The sequence below is a fragment of the Dermacentor andersoni genome, chromosome 1 (genome assembly GCF_023375885.2).
Source record: "Dermacentor andersoni chromosome 1, qqDerAnde1_hic_scaffold, whole genome shotgun sequence".
Taxonomy (NCBI): domain Eukaryota; kingdom Metazoa; phylum Arthropoda; class Arachnida; order Ixodida; family Ixodidae; genus Dermacentor; species Dermacentor andersoni.
In genome coordinates, this window is record NC_092814.1 from 340,799,686 (window position 1) to 340,823,364 (window position 23,679).

A 23,679-nucleotide genomic window follows, 5' to 3' on the forward strand; every position below is an offset into this window, starting at 1 on the left:
GTACACGGGCCTGTTGTAACGAGCATAGACTGTATTCAATACCCCGATTTGTGCATTGCATCATTCTTGTGAAGAATAGCCTTGCTGCTTTGCTGTCTGGTCACAGGGCTGACAGATGACATTCGTTCAAACTTCACCATAATGAAGGACTTAGCCAGTGAGATGAAACTGGACCCTGCGAAGCGTGTGGTCAACCTCCAGGAATTCATGCGAAACATGAACAGGTATGTGGACCAGTCTTTCCTTCTTTTCCGAGTTTAAAGTCGCGTGAAAGATGCTTAATTTCTTTGTTACTCTTACTTACTAAATGTTTAAGAATGCAGTTACGAACGTATTTCTTAGAGTGACTTTTTTTAATGAGCGTCCTTATTGCTTCTAAGCGTAAGCTCGCGTTGTTCACTTCTCTCATGGCTCTGCATTCCTCACCGCGTTAAACCAAACTACCGAACCTCGACTGCTACCCCGTGGATCAAGTGTCACTTGTGCTGTTGATGCACAGCCTAATGCAGTTGTTGCCCTTTCGACTGTGCTACGAGAATCAACGCCGTCACCACTCGCTGCCTCTTCCACACTGCTATCAGCAAGCATAAACCCTGACCTGACCACTGCCCAAAGTCACGATCTGCTCGCACTATTAGAAAAACACTGTTCCTTGTTTGACATCAATTCGCCAGCCCTCGATATGACGGCTGCTGCGACTCATCGCATACACACTGACCAGGGGCATAGCCAGGGGGGAAGGGGGCTTATGGGGTTTCAGCCCCTCCTGCGAAAAACTTTTTTCAAGCTATCCATGCATTGTCGACCAAAGCAACCCCCGCCGCCGGAAATCATTCTAGATTATGTCTAGAATCTCTTTTTTATGCTTGAAAAGACATTTCACCTCGAACATTGTGAACTCTGCTGGATTTCGCGGCAATGCCCATGCATCGGGAGTATATACCACAAGCAGCCCCATCCGAGCACAAAGCTTCAAGGGCATTTTGATGGCGAATGGGCTCGCCGCGGAATATACGGAGCGCATGGATGTCAATTCCGAAACTGTATGGGTATAAAGTTCTCATAAACTTTTGATGTGAAAGGTGCATTCACATTTCCAAAGTTGCGCTTTAGATATTCAGTTGCGGAAGTTTGTGGATTTAATGTTGTTATAAATATTTGACGCCAAAGGTGCATTGAGTTTAGAAAAGTCTTAGGTCGGAACATACAATGAGACAAGCCAAATCAACACACTCTCAGACAAATTTACAAAGCATGTAGCGAGGTCCGATGACATGAAGTGTTCTGGTGGTTCATTTGTACCATCGTGTCGCGTAAAAAAATATTAACTTTTTTTTTCACCTACGCCAAAGCATCCATCATGTGAAGACACTAAAGCCAGCCAGGGTAAATACGTTCTTATTTATTTATTTCACGAGGACACACTGAGCCTCTTCAGTTTTTTTGTTCTCATTACCCTACCCACAGGCTGCCAGGGCCAGTCAGAGCGCATGCGTTTTTCTCGTGTTGCCCTGTCCATTGTGCGGTGCACTTAAGTGCACGTTTGGTTTTCTCTAGCCGAGTGGATTTTCGCCTGGCAGAGTTTTGGACGCCTTCTGGCTAGCAGACGAGAAAAAGAAAATTGTTGCTCACTGCCACCACTGTGAGGACTCGACAGATTGCACCGTATTCGCTTGAGTGCAACCTCTCTAGAAAGTCTCGTCTCGTCGGTGTAGGATACCAAGCACTATGCGTATGGCTCTCGGTGGACCAAGCTCTCAGGTTTTCTTAGATATTAATCCGGTAGCCACATTAAGTGCCCAAAGTAGGCATTGGATTGTGGCCAACATACTCGCCTTTGTGTTTTTTTTTTCATTTCGGTGCCCCCACCCCACAAAAGGAAAAAAAAAATACATTGTCGCGGCGCAGCGAAGTGTCGCATGGCGGAAGTTCGATTTTGTTACTTCTTTTGCGGAAAGTAATCAGCAACAAGATGCTTCAGTTGCTGGATACTATTATATTATTGCGATAGCAATTATATAGGCACTCGAGGCGCATTCCTGCTGTTGCCATCGCCCTCATGTTTCGTATGAAGTCCAAGGGCGATAACACCGTGACCACGCGCCACATGCTGTATGTGCGAGTGAAAGCAAGGGGGGGGGGGGGGGGGGGGGCAAATGGGTGAGCCGACGATGGTGGCTCAGTCTTGTGTGCACAAAGGAGAAAAGCGAAGAGCAAGCGCGCCGCCTTCCATCGCGCGCGATACATCGGGGAGAATGGATGGAATGGGGGTGGGATCTAGGATTCTGTGAATCTGTGATTGTGCAACATGTTTATTTGCCTTGTTTGATGCATTATATACAGTGAATTTTTTTAGATACATAGATTTATTGGAGACTTATACGGATATTTAAATATCTTGTTGCGAGGTTTTGTGTATAAGTGCAGTGAACTTTCTTTCCAGTGACACTTTTTTACCCTTTATCAAGCATTTGTATATTCCATTGTATCTTCGCATTTCTAATGAACGAGAGTGAGTCAAGTGAAAGTGAGCCTACCCCCCCACGCAATAATGGATCGGTTCATTATCTGCGAGGCATGCGTGTAGCACACAGGCATCCCTCATTTACAAAAGTGACATGCAGGTGTGAAGGTAAATGTTCTTTAATGCTCTTATACATTGTGTTGAACATGATTGCATGATATAATGGACGCTTCAGAAGTTGAGCAGCAAGCATTCGTTTGCAGCATTTTTGGCAATGGCAATGCAGTTATTATTCATGTATTTGATCCCTCGACAAATTGTTTAAGAGATAGCTTTAGCTCAGGCCCAACTCCTACGCGGCCTATTCAAATACATGTACAACGCAGGAACGCTTTTCTGAGATAACCCATGGATCGCTTTTAATGAAATTTGTTGCATATTTGAGAAAGTTAAATTCTAGTATCTGTTGGAAGCGGAATTTCGATTTAGGGCCTGAATTTTGTTTAGAATATTTTGAAAAATTCGAAAGCCCGAAAAAAATAGAAGCACGATGTTTACGAACTAATAGCTCTGCATCAAGAACAGATATCGCGGTTCTGTAAACGGCATCTATTATAAGAGTCAAAGTGAACAAATTTGGTATGTCAATTTTTATTTTGCATGATTTGATTATGTGGTGTACAATGGTTCTGCAAAAGCTGTATTTCCATAATACTAAATTTTTTTAGATTCATGTGTAACATATCAATTTTGTCTGCTATAGATGTACTATCAGATGCGATTCACAGAATTTATATTATTTTTCATTGTTAAGTTACAGTTTTAAACGTGATAGTCTCGTTATCTGAAAATTTGCGATTTTTGCCAATTTTTAATAAATAATTGACAACTAAAGGAAAAATTCGATACCAGAAGTCAGTATAATTAAAGTTTTTCTTTTAAATGCAACAAACCTCGTCAAATTTGGTGCAGTGGTTGCCGAGAAAAACGAATTCACCTTCTACATGTATTTAGATAGCAGCACCGGAGCTAAAGCTTCCTCTTAAGGAGGAGGCCAAGCTGCAGCGTGAGCCCCCCCCTGAACTAAATTTCTGGCTGCACCACTGACACTGACGGCTCCCGCATTGTTCACCGGTGGCCATATCACGTGTCTCGTAAGGAGCGCGAAATCATAGAGGAAATTGTATCTGACATGCTTCGACGGAATATAATAATACGACCTTCCTGAAGCTTCTGGTCCCCTCCAGTTGTTCTAGTGCAGAAGAAAACAGGTTCAGTGCGTTTTTGTGTCGATTACCGTGGCTTGAATAAAATCACACGCAAATGTGTTTACCCTTTGCCACGGATCGACGACGCACTAGATTCTTTACAGGGTGCCGATTATTTTTTTAGTCTTGATCTTAGATCTGGCTACTGGCAAATACCGGTGTCAGAGTCCGACTAGGAGAAAACCGCTTTTGCAACCCGAGAGGGGCTATACAAGTTTAATGTGATGCCCTTTGGGTTCTGCAATGTGCCTGCCACCTCCGAATGCATGATAGATAATGTCCTGTGGGGTTTAAAATGGAGCTCCTGTCCTTGCTATCTCAACGACATCGTAGTGTTTTCAACCACTTTCCCAGAACATCTGCAGCATCTTGAACTAGTGCTAACCTGCCTTGCAAACGCTGGCATACAACTCAACACGAAAAAATTTACTTTTGAAGGAAAGACTATCAAAATTCTGGGGCACTTAGCCAGCAAAGATGGCATTCGACCGCACCCTAAGAAACTTTCCGCCGTCCTTGAGTTTCCTCATCTTCTGCGCCCAAAAGAGCTGCGCAGTTTTCTCTGACTGGCCTCGTACTTCCGGCGCTTCATACACAACTTTGCTGTGCTTGCGTCTCCGCTCCATCAACTCCTCTCAAATAACGCACACTTTGTTTGGCCTGCCGATTGTCAAAGTGCCTTTTTCACTTAAGCAGGCCCCGATGTCTGACCTGGTACTGTGCCAATTTGACCAATGTGCAGCTACTATCATTCACACTGACGCCAGCAGTCATGGTCTCGGTGCTGTTCTGCTGCAATGTGACACCACCTTGCATGAACAAGTCGTTGCTTACGCCAGTTGGACGCCGACTGCTGCTGAGAAAAATGACACCATCACTGAAGAAGAGTGCCTTGCATTTGTTTGGGCAGTGCAAAAGTTTCGGCCATATCTCCACGGCCGTCACTTTGCAGTCGTCGCCGACCATACTGCACTGTGCTAGCTATGGTTGCTAAAGAACCTATCGGGTCGCCTTCATCGCTGGGTGATCCGTTTACAGGAGTATGATTTCGATGTTACCTACAGGTCTGGCAAGAGTCACCAAGACGCAGATGCTCTATCTCATTGCCCTTTACGGAGCAATAATGGCTCAGCATCGCCTAATCGTACTGATGTACAGCCCGAGCCCACTTCATCACCCCTGTCCGTCTCAACGCTCAACTGGCTGAAACCTAATCGCCACCCTGTCCTTGTTTCCCACCAATGTGCCGACCCATACTGCCAAACTATTCTCGACCACTTGCAAGGCTCTGCTTCACCTCCAAATGCCAAACTCCGTGCCAAACTCTGTCGACAACTTAAACAATTCAAGCTTCACGATGGCGCTTTGCATCGCTATATTTATCACGTCGATGGCAACAAATGGGTACCCATCATACCGCATTCTCTGGAACATGAGGTGCTTGAAGCCTTTCATGATGATCCGACGGCAGGTCACCTCGGATACCACAAGACAAACGACAGAATACATAGTTGGTGCTCTTGGCCTGGCCTCTCTTCTGCCGCTGCCAGGTAGTATTATGAGCAATATGAAAGGGAACACAGGAACGCCTAGAAAACACCCTCAGACCCAGCTATATGGGTGATACGCAGCGGCCGCTGTCAGAAACAAAGTGGAAAGGGGGACGCTGTTCTAACAACTGTTCGCACTCCCGCCGTGCGTCTGCAAACTGCTGAACTTTACATCGCCAGCAGACAGTGATAATACTGTTCGATATTGCATCACTGGTAACTTTTTGCGCCGAATCGTTACAAAAGGTAGCACTGTTCCTGACTTCGATATTGATTTATGGTAAATCTTGTAAATTGGGAAAAAATGGTCTTTAAGGGTGACTTCAAAATAAGTTTATTGGTGCTTGCCGAATATTAAAAAGATATTGAAGCAAATGAAATAAGGCAATAGCGTTATCGCAGCTTACGCTCATCCTTTGTTTTGTTCGTTGGTGGCCTAATAACGCGTCATGCCACCGTCGGCTTGGACGACCGCCTCCATACTTAGGGGCAGAGACACGTAGAAAGCCTCGATGAATGCGGTATCACGCTGAAGGCACTTCCACTCATGTTCTATTGCTTCCCATAGTTGGTCGGAGTTCGCCGATTCTAGTGACCTCTTCGAAAGGTCCACTTTCATATGGCCCCAAATGTGTTCTATAATGTTCATGTCGGCACCCTTCGCGCACCACTGAAGTTGCATTACCCCTCGCTCTTCCAAAAGGTGTGCCACGTCCTTCGATGTGTGAACGGGAGACAAGTCTTGCTGGAAAAAATAACACCCATCCGGGTGCGGCCCGTTCAACACATAGGGGATCATCTGGTGTTCGAGCAGAGTGCAATACGCAGCACTGGTGAACCTCCCATCAATTCTCACCAGTGGGCCTAGGCCTTCGTGGGAAATTGCCCCCCAAATGTTCACAGACACGCGTCTGCTGGCGGCCGCCTCCTGGATATTCTGCGGACTAAAGCATGCGTTTGTGGTCCGCCACACTCTCTTTCATTGGTCCCAGCGGCTCAAGAATGTGGACTCATCAGAGAAAACTACATACCTCCACTCGCTCTCGCTCCAGCTGCGGTGTTCAGTAGCGAACCTTAGGCGAGCTGCTTTGTTGGCTGCGGTGAGCAGAGGTTTCTGTGCAGCGATGCGACTTCGCAGTCCTGCTTCTCTAAGCCTTCGTCGTACTGTGCTGTCATTCAAGTTGTCCAAGCCAAGAGCACCTCGAACGTTTTTTGCACTTTGAAATGGTTTGTCGCTGACGGCAGCCACAATGCAAAAATCTTGGTCGTTCATTGTTGATCGGGGTCGTCTGCAGTGCGGCGCATCGTTTGTGCGTCTTTCGTCTCAGTAAGCCTGGATAATCCGGTTGACTGTTTTCAATGGGCGGCCTGTCACGAGCGCAATATTGCGCTGCGTATAACCTCTTTCAGACATTCCTGTTATATCTTCCTGCTGTTTAAGAGGCACTCAAGGCATCTTGAGGCTACAAAATCAGAGTTGACTGCCCTGCGTGGGCCACTGCAGTGCGCTATGTGAATTTTTCTGAACAAACTTCGTGCAACAAAGTCGCACGAGAGACAGTTTATCAATTTTTTTTTTATTTTTTCTATTCCTCTGTCATCATTGGTTCGAGCACCGCCGCTGTTCGAGGTGCCACTGACAACCGGGTGCGTCGATTCAAATAAAGAATTGGTTTTAAATACAGAGCAAACTTGGTCTAAGAGTACTATCAAGCGGTTGTGCGAAGAAAAAAAAAAATGATAGAAAAGAAAATGAATCGGTGTAAGTCACTGGCGACGATTACCGTCTTATCGGCTGTCGGACGAATCCATAACGTAAGCTGCTCCTTTGTAGAAATGCCAGCGTGGTGGGAGTGCCAACTGCTGGTGGAAGAGCGCCCTCCTTTCCCCCTTTGTTTTTCACAGTGCCATCCGCGTATTGCTCCGAGTCTGTTTTGAGGCTGTTTGCCATGCGTTCCTGTGTTCTCTTTCATATTGCTCATGATGGTACATCGCATCATGCGCTCTTTGTGGATGCTGCAAACGATCTATGACTCCTCCTTCTGGTCTTTTGCAACCTCTTCCTTGTCCCACTTTGCCTTTCGAGGTCCTCGGAATAGCCTTGTATGGTCCTCTTCCGAAGACTTCCAATGGCAATTGCTGGATTGTTACAACCGGCGACCGTCTGACAAGCTATGCCGAGACAGCCTGTATACAATCTGGGAGTTCCACTGAAGTCATTGAATTCTTTCTATGCAACATCCTCTTAGGTCGCGGAGCTCTGCGCATTCTCCTCAGCGGCCGCGGCAAAGCCTTCCTCTCGTCTCTTCTTACCGAAGTTCTGCGCGCCTCCAACACCTTTCACGAGACTACTTTGAGTTACCACTCGCAGACCAGCGGCTTAACAGAGCGTTTCCATCGTACTCTATTGGATGTGATTGCTATGTACATCAGCCCCGACCACACCAGCCGGGATGCAATCGTGCCGTTTGTGACATTTGCATACAATATGGCAGTACAACACACCACCGGCTTTCGTCCATTTTTCCTCGTTTATGACCGCTCACCTAGTTTCGTCCTGGACATCTCATTCCTTACGGCTCCCGTGTCCTCAGCAACGCCCTTCTCAGAAAAATTTTTGTCTCGCCTCGAAGACAGCCGTCATCGAGCGCGCATTAACACCGACATCGCTCAGGATAAACGGACACATCGCTATGACTCGACTCACCATGTTGTCACTTTTTCCCCTGGTGACGAAGTTCTTCTATGGACTTCTGTGCGGGTTCCTGGTTTATGTGATAAATTCGCCAGTCGTCTTATTGGACCCTACACGGTCATTGAGCAGATATCTCCGGTTAATTACCTTGTCTCACCCCTTAGAATTTCTTCCGACCACCGTTGCCGTGGTACAGAAATTGTGCATTTTTCGTGCTTATTACCGTACACTCACTGCATTTCATCATAATGTCATGCGACCAGGCGGCCGCTTCCACTGCGGGAGGGAATTAGTGTGAACACGACCCATGACTGACTCTTTTTCATCTCTACACATCATCACTTGTACAAATTCCTCTGTAGTTATCATCATCAGCCGCACAGCTTGTTCTGCTTCGTTGTAGCTCGAGCTCGGCTGGATTAAATGGTTCCTTATAATATTAAGGAATGCAATACGCTTCCACTGGCACTACAATACACACGCTGTAAAACAGATACATGAAGATGCTTATTGCAATAGGGTAGGAGGCCATAGCTGTGAATGTGGCGTGTGAGGACCCTCGAGAAGATTTGCTGGTACCGGAAGAGAAAACAGTACATGCCAGCATTTTTATGTGACTCGAGTGGGCGAGTACTGCGGGAAAGCTGCTGCAGGGAACGGCTACTGCGCTCAATCAGTTGTGCCTTGCGCCCCCCCGCCCCCCCCTTTTTTTGTGCACATGACATAGTGGCTGGAAAACATACAATTGCAATTTGGCAATCTACTGAATGTTGGCACTGAAAAATGGTGTTTCCTGCAAATGTATTTACCGGTTTACATATTTACAGTAAATGCTCGATTATTCAAACTTGGATATTTCAAATTCCAGTTATTTCAAAGAAATTTTCAAGTTTTGGTCAGCCCACTACGTTTTCAATGCATTTAGAAGCTGCTTAATTCAAACTGAACCATTCAGTTATTTCTGGTAATTCATACTTTTTTTTTGCCCATACCGGGAATTATCTGCTGCCTTTGTCGCTCCTAGCTGAGCATTTGCATTCTTATGTCACTGAACCAGTTGAAATTAAAGCCGATTGCTTTATTTATTGCTTAACAGGTCAAAACCAAGCAGTACTTTAAGAGAAAAAAGAAACGAATACCCGAGATGGTGGGCAGGTGTGAAAATTATGCACGAGACACTCTACCATCTCTCCTTTTCTTGGCGCGATGCTTAACCAGGCACAAGGCAAGCACACCTACACACGTGACCCACCTTTTGTACTGGCCACAGCCCCGCAGGCTGCAATGCAGCTTGTTGCGCATTCCCTCATCAGCTGCACTGCTGCCGTGTGAATCATGTCGCTGCAATGTAAATCCTAAGTTTTATCGGTGAAGTAGATATTGGGTACGATTGAAGAAGTTGATTCTGTAGTAAAAAAGACTTCAGTGGCAGTGCATCATGGGAATTCTAAAAGGCCACTGATGACCATTTTAAAAGCAAACGACAGGCATCAGAACAACACAATCTGATACGCACCAGACCGAAAGAGGCTTCGGGAAGTAGTGCACCCGAAGCTTGAAAAGGCGTTTCTCCTCTGGCTCGAGCGCACACGGGGCTCCAATCTGCCAGTTAGTGGCCCATTCCTGTCGGCAAAGGCCGACGAATTGTTCTTGCGGTTCTTAACTGAACGGTTTAAGTGCAGCGATGGCTGAACCTCGCGCTTTAAAGAATAGACATGTCTTCGCTTTCAAAGCAGTGAGTGAAGTGGCAGCTGTAGGTGGAAGCATTTCTACCAACTTGCAACAGACATCACGTGACTTATGTGCCTACTTAAGAAACACGCACTGCACTAGCTGCATTCCAAGTGCCTGCCAGACCAGGCGTTGTCTCATAGGAGAGCATCACACCAGTGGCAAACTAAGCTTGGAAGGGAATAACAGTCATATTTTGCGTCACCAACATAAAAAAAAAAGCCACAAAGCCAAACTTTTTGTCATGGGCATATCAAAACAGCCGAGGCATTTCAAAGGTGTGTGGGCGCCTTCAGTCACCTACGAGGCTAACACACGTACTTGAATGACAAGCTTTGTTTGAGGTTTGCTGCGCAAACTTGAAGCGGAATTCAAATGGGCGAAGAGGAATATCTTGCTCATTGTTGACACTTGTCCTGCCCATGGTGACATGAAAGGACTGGAAGCAGTTAGGATCGAATTCTTGCCTCCAAATACCACTACTGTCCTCCAGCCCATAGTTCAAGCAGTGATTAAGTGCCTCAAAAGTGCCTCAAGATGGTATATACAAAGCTATTCCTTAAGAGAGTCCTTGTGTGTAAGGACACTTCTATGCCATACTAAGTAACACTGCTGCCCTCATTAGGGCATGGACTTCAGTGATGCTAAGCACAATAAAGAATTGCTTGAAGCATGCTTTTAGCATCCATGGCTGCAGCAGTGACACTATGCCTGATATGTGCGAGGACGATGAAGCAAGCCTGGTGGTTACTCTACTGCAAGCACACAAGATAGCTGCGAACGTCAACAACTGTGCTGGTTGATTTACAATCAAGAGCAAGAAGTCAAAATGCGTTACACTACTACAAACAATAAAAAAAGTTTAAATTAGTGTGGTTGCTTGGGCTAGTTGGTAATTCATGATAAAAGTGACGTACAGCGCGAAGGAGAAGGACTGCTAGAGACGACATACGTATGTTGTCTCTCGCAGTCCTTGTCCTTCACGCTGTATGTCATTTTTTTGTCAAGTTTAAATTACGTCATTTTGTTGCCGTTCTTTAATTTGACCTTTTGGATAATTATGACAAATCTTGCTGTCTCGTAAGGGTTTAATAAAGAAGTCTACTGTACTTGAGAATCTTCCTTGCGAGTTTTCTGTTTACTCATTTTATGCTGTTTTCTTTAGAAATGCACAGGTCACAAAGGAGATGGGCCAGTGGGGTCTGAAGTTCGCAGACAGCCCTGTTGAAATTGATGCTCGTCAGGTTCAGCCTGAAAAAGTGATTCACGGAAAGAACATCAAGGTAATTCGTAACTTTTTTTTTCCTTCTTCACATGTAGTTTACCAAAAGCAAAGTGCTACTGTTGCATATACTGTTGTGTGTGCTTATTATACGACTTGACATTGCTTCAGTGGCAGTAGAAGAGCCGAGATCAGAGCATTTATTACAGTCAGTCCTGGATATATGGAGTTATTTCCTATGTCAAAGCGTTGCAAAATCTCCTCGGAGAACCTATGCAAAAGCATAGTGATGTACTCAATGAAGAATGGCATCAACGAACAGGGACAAGATAGAAAACACGGACGAGCACAGACTAGCAACACTTTTTTATCTTGAAAAACACGCAAAATATACACCCTGGTGTAAACACGTGTAGCACCTTAAAGATTAGTGGTTAAGTAATCAATTTCTTGTTCGTGCAGACTCACCGATAGCCTTGCTACACACGTCATCGGACTTATCTGCACGAACTAGAAATTGATTATTTAACCACTAATCTTTAAGAGAGGAGGAGGGGATCAAAACTAACCTTTTTGTTTCTTGACAGAAAGGGCTGAAATTTGGCACACACACTGCACATTGCAATAAAGAGACAAATATAAAATTTCATAAAGCTATCTTTATTACTTTTTGTTTTATAAGAATTTATAAGCTCCTCGCTTGTGGAAAGCTTGGCACAGTAACAAAACATGATAGAGAGCCGGGAATACTTTGCATGTTTGCCCAAATGTCTAATCTACACCAAGACAGTGTTCATTTTTTTTTTAATGCGCTGATAATTTTTTGCTCAACATAACATGCACATAGCTGTGCTTCACTGCATGGAGCCATGTTGTTATTGTGAAATAATGAAATAATGGAAAGATAAAGAAACATTTCAAGACTGTCCTTAAGTACAGCACAGCTTATGGATCACAGCAAAACAAACTGGACCAAAATCGGTCCAACCATTGTTGTACTACACTTTGCATGAGCGAGGTGATTGACAAAAAAACGCAATTGAGAAAACTGGCTGCAAAGTTTTAAAAGCACTGCAAAAATTTATAAAATCACCAGGGCTGTAATATTTTGAATCATTGCTGTCAGGCATTCTTTATCCTTTTCTTGAGCCCTCCGGATGGCAAGGGCACCAGGATGTACACCCAAGGTAGCACACATTTCCAAGTAAGCTCTTTGGCTCTCTGAATTATGTTTCATGACTGCCTCGTTTACCACTGTACCGCAAAATGTGAGGCATGCTCGTCCTTTGACAATGTTGACCAAATAACCGAGTGCAAGCTTTCAGCTGCGTTCTGGGTCCTTCCACCCTTGCAGCGCTCCAGCAAGTGGACTTCTGAAAGACATTGATACAAAGGCAGCATGGCTTGGGCAACTATGCTCATAAGCTTGCATTTGTGAGCAGGCTGTGCTTCTTTTTTCACTTCTGCTGCTCTCTGCTCACACCAGCTGAGAGGGCCAGGGGCTCATGGTGGGGGTCACTGTCGGTAGAGGTCACGTAATAATACGTGGCCATGACAGCTTTCTGCATTGCAGCAACATCGTTAGTGTTCTTGCTGATAGCCAGGCCGTAGTGGTTGGTGAGCTTTTTTTATCAACTGTTGCGTGAGCCCACCTTTGCCACCCAGTGGTTCCCCTTTCTTGGCCTTGCTCACAATAGAGCGAAGGCCAGTGCCCATTCTTTTTTCACATGCTTTATGCAGTCTTCTTTTGTGGCCGCTATAAACCCATATGGCTGCTCATCTCACAACGCCTGGAAAACACGGCTGTCTCCATCAGAGACGACTGCAGTATATCGCAGGTCGTTCTTGGCCAATGAACGGCCAAAAAGCTGCAATGCAGCCTCCACTTCCATTCACCCGGAGCCAACTTCTGTTTTTTTTTTTACACTGATGCTGCTGCCTCCACTGAACGTATGTGGGGTCACTCTCTGCTGGGCCCTGGCTACACCCAAGGCAGAAGTTTGACAGAACACTGTCCAGCACAAGCCAGCCCTGTGTGGAATCCTGTTATGCATCCAACCCCCAATGTGGGAGCCATGACCGCGCGTGAGCCTAGTGCCATCATAAACAACGGTCGCATTTTTAGGGAAGCCAACCTCCATCTCGCTGTATACCTTCTTCACAGCAGCTGCAGCATCCATAAAGATGTTGTTGGCAGCCTCCTCTGCAGTAGGCTTGAACAGCCCCTTCAAGTGGCCCTGGAATGTTTTGTGGTGTAAATCATGATGGGACACATTCATTGTGGCCCAGAAATCGTTCAGAGCTGCCTGCCCTCGCCAGACGCGAGGCGTTCTGATTCAAAATAGTTTTCTCACTCACTCACTGTCTGCCCTTTCCCTATTGCTTGAACAGCTTGCATTGAGCGAATGTTCACATCTTACACCCTTGCACTTTCCTTCCTCCTTCCTTTAAGAGGACCACTGGGACTCAATAAAGCCACAAGTAGTGCATGAGAGCACCATTTTCACTGCCAGACTGAGCCTAGTATTGCCGTGTACACTCACAGAACGCTGTTGGTATCTTGGGCACAGAGTTTTAGCGATCAAAGAGTTCGTCGTGAAAACCTGCACAATAATGAACAAGGGGCCGAAATTTGTTCTTGGCCTTGCTGGTCCATCAAACTGAACTTACGCTCAGTTGCGGACACTGCGCGAAGGGAGTCACGAACGTCTCATGCCTGCACTTCTGCCGTCACCGCTGACACGAAACGCGGCTTGAGGCGCGTCTGAATCGAGCAACATTCGGATGATGATTCGTCTGGTGAACCTTATCACCATACTGTAGCTCGTCGACAGTTGGGGCTCACTTGCAGGCTGCGTGTCCCTGTTGCATAATGCGTCAGAAACAGGGTACACCATCTCTGCCGGCGATGGTGACCTTTGACTCACATTGCCTCCTACGACACGATTTCGGTTGCGGACTCGCGCGGCCATACGCACAGGTGCGAGAGCCTCCGTTGGCTTGTCTTCTGGTGGCTTGGTTATCAGTGTCAATGGCACAGGGCGATTGTTGGCTTCGCTGCTGGAATAACACGGTGCAAGATAACGCGGCACGTTATCCGTGTGTTCAGTCGGGTGCTCCGCTTCTCCTGTTGGCCGCCATCTTTTTCTCGGCGTAGGAGGCTTGCGCTTCTGTTTTCCAGAGGAGTGCTTCGTTGAAAATATCTTCGAATATGAGTGACGATCCATCACTGACCTGGGAGCTTTCAGAAATCGAATTCTGCGTGTGTCAAATAAAGAAAGACGCCGACGTGGTTTGCATAGCAGGCAACTACGGTTGCCAGCTTGCTCGCTGCCTTAGCAGCAACCAATGGCGAGACGTCTTTCAGCACGGCAACCAATTGGAGGCCCGCTTTTATCACAGGGCCCGTGTGACTACCTCTAGCAGACCCGTGCTTCTTTTGTGTTTGTGTGTTTGTTAGAAGATGGCGATGACCGAAGAATTCAGAAACGGAATGGCGAAACTTCGAGTTTTCGAACGATACCAAGATGGCGGCGTTCGGTGGCGGGAAAGACGAGTTAGGGCTCCGCGAACTGCGGTGATTTTATGCAATTTAAAGCTGTTTTCTCGCCCTGTGCACTGATAAATGAAATTTTTGGGGGCACTCAGTGTATTTTCAGCCAAACCATTTTGATACAATGTAGATGAGGCATTTCAGATACCAAAACTCGCTGTTGCCAAAAATCAGTTTTTTTTTTTGCAATTTTCGTGATGTGGTCCCCGCATCCACCCTTAAGCTGGTACACGTGTTTATGCCAGGGTATATATTTTGTGTGTTTTTCGAAATAAACAGTTGTTGCTAGTCTGCGCTCACCTGTGTTTTCCATCTTGTCCCTGTTCGTACGTGCCACACTCCCAACAATTAGTGCTTCTAAATAGCAATGTGCTATACATGTATAGAATATCTGTTCACCGCCACATTCAATATATGAAACGCCAAACGGCGCTTTGCCCTTCCAAGATCACTTCTCCTAACAGAGACACGATTGCTTACTTTGTCGTAAATATTTCATGCTGATGAATTTGAAATGGCACTGTTTGGGCACATGCTGTTCAACAAGAGATTGCATCGGAAGGGCAGTACATGCCACTGAGGAAAAATTAACAGCAGAGTGCTCTCAGGGTTGCTTGCTGCACAAAGGAATGGCTCGTGGAAACTCCGACCGTTCGTTAGTGGCACTCAGCATCAAGAATGCAAAAGGCCTCCTGGTCTGATACGCGTTTCACAGTAAAGCGTGGATAACACTCTACCTTTTCACTCAGGGGCACTGGGCATGGGACGTCGAACTGGAGATGCTGCACTGCCAGGTTTGTCTTTTTGTAACACGGTCTTTCCGAGAAAGGGAAGGGGGGGGTATTTTCAGAGTGCAGCTCTTTGGTGCCCATCCCTGCGGTTCGCGTCGCCATCGCCGTTGTGCCTCGCTGTAACCAGCTCCGTAGCCGGGCCAGCGCGCTGCTCTAGCTGCACGCGCTCCTGGCGCCATCTCTCACGCACGGCGTGAGCCTTGTTCTCTTCGCTCCTCCTTCAATGCCACCCTGTGCAGCGGCAATCAGAGCGCCAGATCAGTGGCAGCTGATCTCGATAATGTGCTGCTGCCGAAGCCGAAACGCATAGCCGCCACCATTCATCACTGCATGTACCTTTCTTCGTCCCCCTCCCTTCCTCTGTGGCGGCGACAGCGCGAGAGCGCACGGTGTTCTCCGGTTGCCAAAGTACCGGCTTGGTATCAGCGGATCACTCTGCGCACTTCCAAAGCCGAAACGCAGAGCCACCTTCAGTTGCAGCATCAGCGGCGTCAGTCAGTCGCTGCCATCTCTTCGCCACTAACCAATCCTATGTGCCTAAGCACTGCCTCCCACGACCTCCCAATAAGCGAGGCAGTTGCGCCAAGCTACACTCCGTTTGTGGTGGCTGTTCCGCACACGACGGATTGTCCGAGGCTCACAGATGGTTTATAATATAATCCGTCTGCTTATATAAGTAGCTTATTCTCAGACAGTTCCTTCTGAGCCATGAGCGAGGCAACCGGTGAAAGTCCTTCGTCTGCTGCTGCTGCTAAACGAGCTGTTCGAGCAGAGGTCCAGTGCCGTCGCCACCAGAATCCAGAGGTGCGCTACGCCGAACCAGGCATTGGTGTAGTAAGTCGAGCATATATCCATCTATTTCTCCAACCACAAAGCTTCCTTCATGACAATCAAGAACTGGGAGTGGAGTGTATCCGGAAGAAGGAATATGTGTGAAGAATAAAAAGTCATCTGTAACTGTGCATACATGTCTTGCTCGAATTCTTTGCCTCAATATATCGAAAAGCTGAAACAGCTGAAGAACTGTGCTCAAATTTCGCATTAGGACATAACGTAATTGTCGGCATTTTTTTATTCTGCGAGCAGCCAAAATTAATCCAACCCCAATCCCCACTTTGCCGGATCTTTACATTACAGTAAAACCTTGTTAATTCGAACTCAGTTAATTCGCAATCCTGGATAATTCGAAGGTTTTCTGTGGTCCCGTATTTTCCAGTGTAAATTTGACCGAATAATTCGAACCGGCGGCCTAGGTTAACCCAGGTAATTCGAACATTTGGGGTGCTATACGGCAATTCCCGATCCCCATTTCACCGCAAACCTGACGAAACGACGGCCATACAGAGCCGCAAGGGGACACCACATAGCAATCTCGATTATTTAATGTAGCGCCCGACCTGTAGTACTGCTAGCATAAAAAGCAGTCCACGGTACGCCCCGCGCAAAATGCGCGCCTGCAGAGGAGAAGACATGCTTCACTGCAACCTAGTGGGCATACCGGTTTTTGTCACATGCTCTCGTCCGCCACTCCGCATGCTCCTTGCAGTTGCAGCGGTTGCAGCGTCAGCACATGTGCCGTGCCGTGGCCACTGGCTGCGTTCGCCCATTCTCTCTCCGCACCAGCGGCGACGTGTGTGCACGCAACACAGGTCTGTGCCATTTCTTTGTGTGCGGTGGTTAGGGGTGTTGCAGCTAGCGTGGTGTTCTTTCTTTTTTCTGAACTGTGCAGAAGTTCTAGTCAGCGAAGATGCCAAAGTATAAGACTTTAACGCTGCAGCAGAAGTTCTGCTTTATCCAAGAAGTGGGTAGGAACACATGTTCCAAGACCGAGTTGGCTGTAAGGCACAGCGTGCCCCTCTTGACGTTGTCCACAATATTGAAGAACAAGTCGAAGGTACTGGAGGCCTACATCAAGACATATTCTTCGAAGCAGTCGCGAGTACAGGCTCCCACATACCAAGATGTGGAATCAGTTTTACTTCGCTGGCTGCACAAAGCAGACACAGCCAACCTTTCCGTTAATGGAACAATACTGCAGTAGAAGGCCAACGACTTGGCTCTACAACTTGGGCACGAAGAGTTCAAGTGTAGCAATGGATGGTTCAGCCATTTTAAAGATTGCAATAATTTGACCTTCGTAGCCGTCTGTGGCGAGAGCGGCAGCGCAAACGAGAGCATCGTCGACGACTGGAAGAAACACGCATTGGCTCCGTTGGCTTAGCGAGTACGGTGCAGACGATGCGTACAACCTTGACAAGGCAGCCCTTTTTCACAAGATGCTGCCCACAAAAACGTTCGCAGCGAAGGACACCGCGGTCAAGGGTCGAAAGCAGGGCAAGGAAAGAACTACCATTCTATTCGGCGTGAATATGTGCGGTAAACACAAGCTGCCGCTACTCGTAGTTGGAAAGAGTGGGAAGCCTCTGACGCCCACTGCTCACTGACGTGTGTCCTGCAGGACTTTTATTAAAGTTTTTCCAATCCAATCCTTGCTGCTATAAAAATGCACGGCTGCTGCCAAGGGATGAGCTTATCTACTGGCACAATAAGAAAGCCCGAGTCACAGGTGCAATATTTGAAGATTATATTTGGCAGCTTGACCGCAAGTTTGCGGCCACAGGCAGGAATGTACTCTTCGTTGTTGATAATTGCCCAGCGCATGGTAATATCCCACACCTGAAAGCCATCAGGATGGTATTTCTTCCGCCGAACACCACGTCGATCTCGCAGCCAATAAACCAAGGTGTCATTCACCACATGAGCAAAATATACCACCACCTGCTCAAGTGCATGCTCCTTTGCTACGACAACGGCAAGGAGTACTCCATCGACCTCCTCGGGGCCATATGTCTTATTGTGTATGCATGGAAGCAAGTGGAACCCACTTTGATCATGTGGTGGTTTGAATACGCTGGCTTCTCGAAGGAAAGCACCGTCAATGCTGATGCTGACTATTCATACGCACTTTATGTGACCGCATCAGTGCACTCTGTGCAGAGGATAGCCAATCCGATGCAGTCGGCTTCGTCGAGTATCTGAACTTTGAAAATGATCAACAAATGTGCTACTCGGATTTGGAGAGTGAAGCTACCGCTGATGTGACCATGTGCGATGACAGGGACGATGACGACGCTAATGAGCCCTCCCGAGCACTCACTCTCGGGGAAGTTGTCGGATCGCTGAACATTATCCACAGTTTTGTTGAGTGCCATGGTGGAAATTACCGAATGCTGCATGTAGTTGGCCAACTAGAAAACATGACCATTGGAGAACTACAGGACGCTGCAAACCAACACCGGTGATTACTTTAAGTAATTCAAAGATCGCCGAATAAAGGTAGTACATTCCTGCAGCGAAATGTTTTGCCTGGGTTGCATTTTTTTGTGTGTTCAGTTAATTCGAAAACCTGCCTAATTCAAAGATTTTTCGCAGTCCCAATGACTTCGAGTTAACGAGGTTTTACTGTAGTTTTATTTTAACAAAACCACTGCAACCATCATCTGCACTTCGTGGAAGGATCATTACGGCAATGGTGCACAAGGCTTATCGCTGTGCAAATCGCATGTCCGCACTGAACGGATTTCATTGTCCTCGCATGGTCACATGCCAGTGGGAATGGACTAGGATGTTTTGCAAGCTGAAAGCCACTCTTAAAACTAACAGCATGTGTAGTGTCGGTAGTCACAGACACGGGGACTGGAGGGGAAGGGCTGTGAAAGAAGAGACGTACTGGCCCTGAGGCGTCTTAGCACCGAGTGGGATGCAAGAAATGTGCTTACATTTTAGGATGGTCGAGACGTGAGGATGTTTTGTTCCGAAAAGAAGTTGGTTCTGAAGCTACGCAATAGTCCGCCTGGCTCATCTGCCAGTCACCGATACAGATGCCGCAGGAGAAGGGCCAAGAAGGAAGGGACGTACCACTAGGTGTCATGAAAGACAGCGGACGTGATGCCGTGCGATCTTGGCACATCCACTCTACTTGCTCGCACAGGAAGACCCATTGGAAGGCTGTGCTCATCAGACCACCATCCTCTTTGACTCTTCCTTGCATGCTTTCGCTCGCACTCAAAGCATACAGCACGTGGGGTGCAATAGGATCTTATTGCACTTGGACTTGATGTGGAACATGTCGGGTTCTCACCGCTGCTCTTGGGACAAAGAAAACGACAACACAGTAGTACAAACAAGCACATGGTCATTTATTGCACCTTTCATAGACTAATGCCTGCTAGCAGAGTTGCTATCCACAAAACATGCCGATGGGCGCGACACAAATCGAGGAAGTCCGAGTCACCGCTACCGGATAGCGAGCGAATATGTTCGCCCCCATGCTGGACACCAATGCCTGGTCGTTTGCACGTATGGTCACGTGAATGGTGGCGCGTTCGAATGAGGCCTCGCGAGACAGTCTCGCAGAAGCATGGATCGGCGCACACGTGAAATGTCCGAGCTGCTTGCCGACCCCGAGCTGAAGAGTGAGAGCCTACTCCCTGTTGCGCCCGACGAACCCCATTGTTAGGTGGCACTAGCAGTGCCACACTCGTGCCTTCTCTCGTAATGCGTTGCCACCAAACCCACCACTGCCGCTGGCACTAAGCTATGTGGAGAAGCCAATTTACATGAGATGTGAGACATGCGGGGAAAAAAATGCGTGAGTCGCGCAGCCCCACATATGTTACAGCTGCAAATTTTGTAATTTTCAGCGCTTGTGAAAGGACTAATTATGCGACACGAGTTAGTCATGTTCTTAAAGTGGCAATGACAATTACATGACCTTTCGACTAGTCACTCTGTTGCTGCCCCTTGAGTTACCTGCTCCTGCAGTATTGATTTGTCCGAAAGCCACAAGAAACGGAAGCAGTGCATTTGGATTTGTGTGAACTGGCTTTGTCATTACCATACGCATGCCTTTCTGCAGTTGATCTGTACCATTATTCAACAACTGCATTCTATGTGTTTTAAAATTTATTGCAATAAGTTCTTGTAACTTATTTACTGCCACACTTGCGAACCACCATAAATCAAACGTATACTTACCTAAATTGCCACAGCCGCAGTGTTTAAACCCACCTGTTTGGTTTTATAAAGATGGGAAAAAAACTGCTTGCATTTTTGTGACTATAAGGTAAAGCCTGCTCTCGTTGTGATAATTAAAGGGCTCTGGAAACGGTTCGGACAAATTTTGTAGATGCGTAGGGTACAGGTAAAGTTAATCATTCGCACCACAATTTGTGTGAAATGTCTCATATTAAGAGAGCTACGGATGATTACACATTACCCTCCTCTATAGTAATGCATTTTCTCCTTAACTCATTCGCAAAGTGATCGGGGCTAAGCTCCGCCTTCACTGGCTCTGCGTCATGATGGCACGTCGTGTCATCGACTTCCAGTTTTCTAGGAGAGAGCATGCAAAGCCTCTCCAAACTCTCCGCCAGCTGCTTGGCAGTCGACCCCAAGTGAGAGCTATCGAAGCAGCGTGCGTTGTGAGCATTTCGTTACTGCTACTGTGTGGGGTTGAGCTCTGTGCCACCAGGTGGCTGCACCATGCAGACCGCTCACATTTGTGCTTCTGCTCATCTCATGAAACGACACAGTCAAATGGCCGAGCCCTGTCTCGTTGCGCTTGCATTTACCCTAATACCGGACTCGCAAAATGCTATTGCATTAGTAATCTTCCGGTGTAAAGTGACTGCCACAAACGCGCAAATCCTGGCGCCGATTGGATAGCGGCAATCCGATGTGCTGCAGCCAGTCCGCTCATCTGCTGCCTTGCAGAGGGACACAATGTTGCAGCTTGACATAATGCCAGTCGCTACGTTTGCAGTCCACAACGCGGCAAAGTTGAATTGTAGTGCTCGCGAAAGGACTGATACCGACTCTGACTGCGAAGCTCTCGTCAAAATGGAGCATGTAACAACACAAGCAGACGACACTTGCTGTGTGCCGGAAGTGCTTAAGCGAAGTGAGAAATTGTTTTCGTGCATTTTCTTTTCGTTACTTTCTTTTTATAGAAACAAATTAACTAACATTCCAACTATTACGAACATCATTTGTTCACCATAAAGGTGGAAAAATTATCGGTGACGCGCCCTGCAACGTTACCAGACTAGGTTCAGTTTTCAAACTCCTGTGACTGTGTGGACCCACCACCGATCCTTGCATCTCGTGGCGCTGCTGTCGCACTTTGCTCGGTGAGAATGGCGCAGACAGGGGGACAAAGCACTGTCCGTTGTTTACCTGTTTTGGCACTGTGTATACATGCGTGTTTCGCTGCAGTCTTGGCGCTTTTTGCGACACTCTAGCATGTTTTAAATGGCGTGTGCATTTTGACGAGATTACGGGCCGTATCATCCAATTTTATTTGGCGACACGAATGCATATTTATGCTCCGTTCCTGCAGCGAGAAGCTACTTTGAATGTGTAAGTCTGCTTGCAAGCGAGCAAAGCTCCCGTAGGTTTCAACATTGCACTTGTGAATGTGGTGCTCTGATGAAAGAAGTAGTGCTAGCTTCATTTTCTTTTTCATGCCAAAATGAAGTGCTGAGAGTGTGTATATACCGGGTGTCCCAGCTACTTTAGCCAGAGTTTTAAAATACGCGAATGCTCCGTAGCTGGACACAGCCAAGGTAATGTTCTTTGCCGTCACTTCGAGATATTCAAATTATGTTTTTTTGATCCACCTAGTTAGGTCATTCGTCTTAATGAAATAGGCAATTTCTCAAATAATATAACGAGATTAAAAGTGTCAATGAGAATATCAGCTTTCTGTTTTCCAATACGTGCTACATAAAAGTGTTTTCCGAGTTCGAAAGAAGCCCGCAAATGCACGCAATGTTGCCGCGTGACTGGCTGCTCGAGGCACTTTGCGTTTATTCCTGGGCTTCTTTTATGTAACACGTATTGAGCAACAGAAGGCTGTATCGGAGTTTTTCATGTCGCTCTACAATTTTCTCATTGACACTTTTCATCTAAATATAATATTTGAGAAATTAATTTAATAATTCATGGTAATTGTCTAATTAGGCATAATGAAAACAATAATTTGAGTATCTTCAAGTGATGGCAAATAACATTACCTTGGTTCTGTCCAGCTACATGACATTCGCATATTTTTATACTCTGCCTAAAGTTAGCTGGTACACCCTGTATATCGAGAGAAGATGCCTTGGATTTATTTCTACTATTTTAAATGTGCACCGATCGGCTTGCTGACGTCTGCAACTGCTGATGAGTAGCACCCATCAGTACAAAATAAATAATTAATTACCCGGTTTACCTGCAGACAGCCACAACAGCTGACTATAGCAACTTTAGTACTTGTAAGCTAATTGTTTCATTACATGACTAAATTAAAATTCGAGGGGCACTGGGCAGGTGAAATATTTGATTTGTATGTCTTATGTTTTAATAAAGAAAGAAGGAAAAAAAGAAAGAAAGAGTTATCCTTAGGTGGATGAATGTGAAAGCATTGCCACCACCGAATGTCGAGGCTTCAGCTCTCATCAACAACCGTGGGTTCGAGTGCCTTAATTAACTATATATTAATTAACTTCTCCTTAATTACCACGAAAGTAATGGGTTCGAGTCCTACCAATGCTCGTGTGTTCGAGTGTCGTAATGAACTCTATCGTAATTAAAACTGTGCCTTAATTCTCTCGACCATGATTAACTTCGCCTTTTTGAACACCAAAGGCCGTGTGTTGGACTCCCACTAAAGGTCGAGGGTTCGAGTGCCTTAACTATATCTTAGAAATTGGGCCTAAATTAACATCACTCTTATTGACACCAATGCTCGCGGGTTCGAAAGCTTCCCCCAACGGTCGTGGGTTCGACTGCCTTAACTCTATTTTAATTAAATAGTTCAGTTAAGTTAATTAACTTAACCTAATTCACTCTGCCTTAACTGGCGTCGTGAACTGCCTGGATTGGTTTGCTTGGGCTCCCGTGACTTTCTTGGACCATCGTGTGGTCGCGCTAACATCGCCTCATGAGTCATACCATGTGTTCGCATTAATAAATAATTAGTACTAAGCAGCAACAGCTGCTTACAACTACTAATCAGCTACTTACAGCTACTCATCAGCAACAGCTGATTAGTAGAGCGCAGTGGACGGCCGGGGCTGATGCGGCCCTGGACTAAGGACTCCACAGCGCACTCCGGGGCAGCGCAGCAGCATTTTCACAGCTACGTAAAGTTTCGGTGAAAACATTTGCTGCATTCGTAAGTTGTGAAGTCAGAGGACCCGAGCCCCTTCGCCAACGCACAGCTGCGCCCGCGTAGAGCCTGGTGGCAAACCAAGACACGGGGGCACCCGCGAAGTACGGCACCTATGGTGAGTGCAACAACTGAACCTAGTCCAGTAACGTTGGCGCCCTGGGCAGCCAATTGGATATCGCCGTACTGA

At 46.6% G+C, this 23,679-nt stretch overlaps 1 protein-coding gene across 2 annotated transcripts in view; it reads left to right on the plus strand.

Moving 5' to 3' along the window:
• Positions 1-23,679, plus strand: part of LOC126516760 (piwi-like protein Siwi) — a 173,529-nt gene that overhangs the window by 95,108 nt on the left and 54,742 nt on the right. For both annotated transcript variants that reach the window (XM_055063976.1, XM_055063977.2), the window contains 2 exons: positions 107-224; positions 10,874-10,991. In XM_055063976.1, coding sequence (XP_054919951.1) covers positions 107-224; positions 10,874-10,991 — 236 coding nt within the window. The remainder of the gene's footprint in view (positions 1-106; positions 225-10,873; positions 10,992-23,679) is intronic.